A 7,347-nucleotide genomic window follows, 5' to 3' on the forward strand; every position below is an offset into this window, starting at 1 on the left:
ATGCTAATATCATCATCCTTCCTTCATCTCCCATAGGCCAGGCACTCAAACCCAAACCTCTCCTCACTCTTTCCTCACTTCTGATTTTTCAAGTAATAATGGAATTTATCTACCAGCACTTGACCATTTTCTGTCAAGAGCAAGATCCTGGTGATTCTCTCCTCTGACCTAACCCATTAAAACAACAACAACAACAACAACAACAACAAACTGTATCGACATAAATATACTTGACATATTCAGAAATGCAAAAACAATAGCAGCATATGTTCATTTAAACTTCAGCCCAGAAATGAAAATAAAACGTCATTTACTTATGATGTTATCAGAGCCAGCCAATTTTAAGGTACCTGCCAATTCATATTAATTCACATAACTATATTTTCTTTACTTAATTCTTTCAAAGAAAATAAAATAGAGCTGTTTGGCATTGTAAACAGGAGTGGTATAACTATATATCCATATGCACTACAGACAAGTGTAACTAGGAGAGTATATTTCAAACAAGTATGTTTTGGTCATGTAAACCTGATACAAAGATGTATGATATCTTTATACATAAATATTATGATGATACATACTTGTCTGTACTATATCTAAAAAGTTGATCTCACATTATATAAAATAGAAAATTTGGATATTACCAATTTTTTAGTACTTCTAACAGTCTAGGAAAAACATAATTATTTTACAACAGTTTCCAAGTTGAAACTTAAAATAAATGCTTTCTTGACATGTTTGTTTTAAACATGATAAATTTGAATGTCTGGGAAGCTTAGCATGAGCTGCAGCTGGAAAACACAGTGGAGTTGCCTTTGATTATCATCTATTTTTCCCTCAACAGTATTCTGAAGAATACTATCATAGCCATGTGCTACCTACAACAATTATCCTTATGCTATAGTACGAGTAGGAGATAAAAACACATCCTAATATTAAAAAATTAGCATCCCTCATGAATTGACTTAACACAGTACAACAACCAAAGTTGCACATTTTATTTTCTCTTTGGTTCCAAACTTCCCCTTATCATCATGCACATAGTGTTTGTTAATAATAAATGAAGAAATCCAGTATCCTCACTGGATGTAAAGAATGGAACGCAAGACCACTATGGGTCTCCTTGTAATGCATCTATGTCGTATCAGAATACTTGTGTGACATTATAGAATACAAAATTAGCAGAATACCCGGTAATAGTACATAAAAATCATTCCTAAATGTCTGCCGAGAATATTAGCTTTGAAGATATTTATTCAGTCAACAACCTTCATTCATTTATGTTTTCAAGTATGTTAATAAAATGGAAAACTATATTGGCGCTTAATATCCTGCCCTTGATAGTTCTTTCATGCTTTTCAGTGCACAGAACTACAAAGTTAGTCTTTCATTTTTTCTTTCACTCTTTCTCCTTGCCTGCTCCCTCTACACACACACACACACACACACACACACACACACACACACACACACACACACACACACACGCATGCACGCACAGTGTAGCTTGATACCACTTAATAAGGATAGAGGTGTATGTGTTTTTGGGGTGTCAAACAGCTGTCACAAACTGTCACCTCCACAAGAGAAACCTTGGCACACAATAAATGAAACTACACTTCTTTTTTAGCTGTCATTATTCATAGCCAATAAGTTGAACTGCTCACGGCATTTCATGTGCAAATAAAACCTCGAAGTAGCTCAGTAGATCAGAATAGTGGGCCAACAGAGAAAACAGAGAAAACACCACGCTGTCTGGGTCCTTCTGAAGTGGCTGATCATCACCCTGCACCAGCGTGCAGCAAATGAGATCCAGCCTGGGGCAAGGCATTAAATATGCATATCAAAGCAAATGAAAAAAAAATAAACCTGATGACTCAAATTGGACACATTTATATGCTGAAAATGTCCCCTTACATCACTTTCAGGTAGGGATTCTGTGGTCTTTTCCCTCTCTTGTGACTGAGGGGTTGAGGGATGACAAGTTTGTAGGACCGGGTGAGAAACCTTTAGAAGGAGGCCCTTTGTCGGGTAGGAGGGGGTGGCCTAGGCACAAATGCAGTGGATATGCCTCTGGTACCTAAAATGCTGCAGAGCCTTCAAGGATTTCTCTCTTGTCCCGCATGAAGCACAAGCATGGGGCAGACCTCTCCATTCCCCACTCAGTATGCTGGTGGAACAAATTATGGCTTCATTTCAAAACAAATAGCAGGGGGCTAAGGAAAAAATGCTGTAGTTCAGATCTCTAGGAAATAAAAGGCTTTAAATTATGACGCCCAATGAGGTGGCAAGCCCTCACGGATTCAAAATAAATCAGTTGTCATATTTACTTGATTGGGGGCTTGAAAGGGTAGCAACAAATGCTACAGTTGACTCTTTTATCCGAAGATGATGATTGTTAAATTATTCAAGCACTGTTCTCATAGGCACCACCTCCTTCTTGAGTCTGTATTTAAATATCACGCTAGCTTCACAAATTGGCGTTGTATATCAGCCAATACTATCTACAACGCCTAGTTTCTCTTATTGCTTCTACGTAAACATCAGCACCCCCTAACTCCATACAGCCACCAGAAAACCCATTGTCAAGAAACTGTTGTAGAAAACCAACTAGTCACAACCCCACAAAATAACACGAGCAAAAAAGCTTTTGATGCAGAAGGAACTAGGGACCTCTCATGCTCCAAGCCGCATAGATACATCCCCCTCTGTTCCCACCCCCATAATACAAATGCATATGAACTCAGAAACAGAAAGTGATGAAAATAAGTAAAGAACAAAAATAAATAAATATTTATGAAGCAAGCACTCCTCTTGGACCACAAGAACACACAGTGTAGACACAGAGAAGCAGAGAAACTTCTAACAGCTGCTTCACCTTTTTGAGTTCACTTAACGCATGCAAGGTACAAACCCCAGACCACTTTCCCCATCACCCTGAAACAGATAAAGATAAAGACAAGTGCAGGAGCTTTTTTTGCAGCACAGTATTTATTCTCTATCCGAACTGGACATCCTATGCTATGGTTTCCTTTCATTATTTTCAACTTTTAGGCTGCTGTCTCACGTAGTGCAAAGGTTAATCTTTAAAATCAATGGCTGCTTCTTTTCAAAACTTTTGATAGAGGGAGACGAGAACTCACAGAAAAGCTATTATTCCTCAGGTAGCTCAATTCATTCCTCTTCATACTCAGGAATTTGAGGGTGGGGAGTGCAAACTGCCTTCAAACCTCAATGCCTGTTTAGCTCCTACGGGGTGTTAAATGAATATTTTACCCATGAAGTTATCCAGACTGTGGCCTCTATCATCTAGGTTGTGAGTTCAGATGACTGTACAGACACTGCTCCCCACCTCCTGGCTTGAGTTCCCCCAAATACACTGCTGTTCACACCTACTCTTTAACCTCACCTCTTGCCTTCCCTACCAACCCTGCCAGCAATCCCTCTCCTGCTTCTTCTTCAGGCTTTGAGTATCACTACATATGCTTTTTCTTCCCCCATCATATTCCCTCCATCAGTTCGAAAATAGGATTACAAACAGAGAGAATAGAAATCTCCTTTCCTGGCTTGACATCTGCGGGCATCTTCTACACTCTTCATCCTCAGTCATCAGCTGTTAGAGTGTTGAAGTGCAACCACTAACCTATGGCTACTCAGTCTTAATTCCCTTCAGCTTTCTGCAATACAGTGTTAAAAATTGGTTCATCAAGGTTGCTGTCTTTTATTATAGAGATGCTTCAGGCACTTGGCAATAAGTCCATATTCTGACAATAAGTTTCTATGAGAAAAAAAAGTCCTGAGAATTGTAATGTGTTCATTCACTCCTTTTATTGTTAATGTGGTGCAAAATTGCCAGGAATTCTCAGGATTGTCTTCTCTGGGAGAGCAATAGGCCCCCATTTCCCAGTTCTCTTCTGGCTCCCACTCCCCACTCCCCCCCCTCCCCTGGCCAGGCACGCACAGCTCTCCTTCCAGCTAACTGTCTTGTCTCTTGCTACCTCTGATCCCTTGATGACACACAGAAAGAAAACAGAAAAGACAGAGACCATCATATCAAAAAGAGATTTTTGCTAACACCCAAGTCACCAGGTCCAGGAAACTTTACACACTAAGAGCACAAATCATTCTATCAACTCCTTAGTTCTTTGACTCTCAACATAAATAAGGACAGGGTTCAAGAAAGAGGAAATGAAAATAAGGGCCATGACACTGGTCGTGAGACAGGGAGAGCCAACTCCAAAAGCGACCAAACCATTAAAACACAGAACAAGTGAACTCAATAGCACAAGGTTTGAGAAAAATGCTTTGCCCAGTGGCCTTCAGAGAACTCCACCGGCTCTGCACACTTACGTGGTCGGCGAGATTTGTGGAGGAGCCTGAAAGCTCTTCATGATCTGACTTGGAGCTTCCATCTCTCTCGTCAATCACGAGGTCAATGGGCATTTTCCCCTTCAAACAGCTAATGTACCGGTGGCAGAAGTTATCACACAGTTCGTGGACCTAGGAGGAGGGTCATGGCGGAGGCTCAGCTCATGTTGTCTTTATAGGTTTCATTTTTAAAGGGGAAGAATACCAGGTTGCAGGGTTACATTTGTAGAGAGCAACAAATGTAATGTCTTCCAAACTAACTCTAATTAAGGGGTGTAAGAGCTGAAGGCAAAGAAACAATAGAGCAATTGTGGCAATCGATATTATTCTTCAGAGACTCCCCTCCCTGAGCAACAAGTTACAATAAAGACCGAAACTGGACTGGAAGTAACTGGGTTCAGATTGGGAGAGCATAGAAGAAAATATGATTTGATAATAACTCAGAAACATTTAAACACTAGAACTGGGGACATCTGTGATTTTGTAAGCAAGGTGCTGTGTAAGTTTCCTGGGGAAATGGTTGATCTATGTATCAATGCAAAGACACCCCAAAAAGGACTGTTCCCTCTGATTGCACCCAGTGGGAACTCTGGGCCTAGGGTAAGCTGAGCTAATAGAGACACAAGTAGACATTGTATGCAGCAACACAAATGGCTCTGCTGTACTTCAAATAATACTGAAGGCCTGGGGGGGGGGGGGGGGGGCTTGAAAAGGCAGGGCTGCCTGATTCCCATATCCTCTGAGCCCCTGGCTTGAGAAGTCTATAAAGGAGGGAAATAGGGCCGTGATCAACATCTCCAGATGAGTAATCCTTCATCCCGGAGGTTTGTAACATCCCCGGTCATCTGGTTGAAAGAATGGGGGGGGGGGGTGTCATCCAAATGGGGACTGTTGCTTCCTGCTTACCTTCTCTAACTCCAGAAGATGAAACCTTAGTACTTGTATTGCTTGTATCATCTGAAAGGGAAATTTAAGAGGATGGAGTTAGGGTTCTGGGACTTGCAAATCTGTGGGGTGTGTGTGTGTGTGTGTGTGTATGTGTGTGTGTGTGTGTGTGTAAGAGGGGTGTGTTGAGGGAATTGGACAGAGGAAGAAGAAACCAGCAGGTGGCCGGGCAAAACCCACACATCAAGAAATAGGAAAACCAAATGATTACTGATCATCTCTGCCTCATTGGCCACAGGGGTGGGAGCCAGTATAAGGGGTGGCCTTAGTAGTAATTTTTCCCCTAGCTCTCACAGTGTGCTGTTGGTAAGGGCTGGTTTTCTCCCACCAGGTCTTATTCTTCTTTTTACTGCTCCTCCTACCCTCCACCTCAGGTCAAATTGGAGGAGGGGGGGGGGAGGGGAAGAGATAATAGAATAAAACAAGAAAATAAGAGAGGAGAAAGGAGAAGAGAAGAGAAGAAGAGAAGAGAAGAGAAGAGAAGAGAAGAGAAGAGAGAAGAGAAGAGAAGAGAGAAGGGGGGAGCCATTTCTTTGGATAGAAAGGCTTTTTAAAACAGCAAACCCGGAGCAACCCTCCTCTCAGAAGAAGGAAATACTCTAGATGAATGGGGAGGCAGGGCCTTTGAAAGAGGATTTAAGTACTTTTAATATTGAAATCCTGCAAATTAGCAAAAGAATCGCACCTAAAAGTGGCCTGCGCGGGATAGCCCCACACCCCCAACCCATTCTTAGCCCGCCCTCAGCCGCCCTAGCAGTTACTTCCTTCGGGGCAGCAGCCTGGGGCTCGGCCGACTTCCCCGGCACACAGAGGAAATCGCTCCCTTCTCTCCGCTTACTCCCGAGGCCGAGACCTGGGAAGCATCCCCACTCGCCCGCTCGGCGCCGCGGCGCCCGCTGCTGCCTCGGTGGGCTTCTCATCCCCTGAGGTTCATACTGCCCCTGGCTCGCCCCTGCTAACCCGAAGGAGCTCTAAATGGGTCCCTTCCCTTGTGCTTCGCTAAGAGGGCTCTACTGCAACTCCCTGGAGCTCCAGGGGCAAATGAGTGCAACTCTGGGCTAGGGATGTGTCCGAGGCTGGGGACAAGCAAGAAACAGAGAGTCTTACCAAATTATCCAGCTCTGGGTTTGAGGAAAAAAGAGGCTTTTCAGCGCGAACCTATAGGAAGCAGGGAAAGTCAGCATGAATCTTCAGCCCAATTAAAAAGAGAAAACCCTGTCGGGCGACTGTTCTGAATGGAGGGAGCGGGTACTCTGGAAGAGCAGGGGCAGAGGAGAGGACAGGGGCTTTGATAAAATCCAAGAAACAGATTGATGTCTTAAGTGAGTGGGATCGGTGGAGTAACATCAGGGCCTGACTCGGTGGGGAGAGTCGTGCCCCACTCCAGTTGTAACAGGGAAGGCAAGGCGGCTTGCGGATTCTCAGAATCCGCTTCTGCAGCCAAACCTGGAGGTGGGTCTCCCCACCTCCCTAGCCTGAGTAGGCTTCTCTCCAGGCTCCTTGCTTCCTTTGCTCCGGGGCACTCCCAGGTTCCACCCAGCCCCTCTCCCCAATTCTTGTTCAAGTAGCTGCAGGCGGGGAAAAGGCCAAGCCCCAGATTAGGAGCAGGTCAACTTTAATTCGAGGGTCGAGCCCCTGTATTCCTGGCTGGGGGGAAAAACAAACACCCATATTTATCTCCGTTTCCAATTCGCCTCCAGGCTAAGGGATGGGGAGGAGGCGCGGAGCGCCGACTGGGCCAGAGGAACAGATCGGGTGTCCTGCCTTTTCCTCCTCTTTCAAGTCAAGCTCGGAGGAAAGGGGAGGGAGGGTGAAGGGCTGCTGGGGGGGTGGGGGTGAGCGGGTCAAGAAGGTTGGACCTGCTTGGCGAAGACAGCGATGTCCTCGTTGAAGGAGTCGGAGGAACAGACGTCTCCGCCGGCCACTCCGGGTTCCCGGGGAGTGCAGGTCGCCAGCTCGCACTTCTCAAAGACCAGTGCTAACAGAGGAAACAACGGGTGCCTAACGGGCAGCGCCACGTAGAGACACACGCAC

The 7,347-nt window shown here is 44.6% G+C and overlaps 1 protein-coding gene across 1 annotated transcript in view; it reads right to left on the reverse strand.

The window, feature by feature from the left end:
• The window catches only part of Meis2 (Meis homeobox 2), a gene marked incomplete at its 5' end in the record, with an annotated part of 207,869 nt that extends 200,526 nt beyond the window's left edge, over nt 1-7,343 (reverse strand). The window contains 4 exons of the mRNA XM_052723697.1: nt 4,351-4,500; nt 5,275-5,325; nt 6,421-6,471; nt 7,173-7,343. Of these exons, the coding sequence (XP_052579657.1) occupies nt 4,351-4,500; nt 5,275-5,325; nt 6,421-6,471; nt 7,173-7,343 (423 nt within the window). The remainder of the gene's footprint in view (nt 1-4,350; nt 4,501-5,274; nt 5,326-6,420; nt 6,472-7,172) is intronic.
• Nucleotides 7,344-7,347: the final 4 nt, after the last annotated feature.

The sequence above is a fragment of the Peromyscus californicus genome, unplaced genomic scaffold, assembly GCF_007827085.1.
Source record: "Peromyscus californicus insignis strain IS unplaced genomic scaffold, ASM782708v3 Scaffold_7__1_contigs__length_154581171, whole genome shotgun sequence".
In the NCBI taxonomy this organism is placed as follows: domain Eukaryota; kingdom Metazoa; phylum Chordata; class Mammalia; order Rodentia; family Cricetidae; genus Peromyscus; species Peromyscus californicus.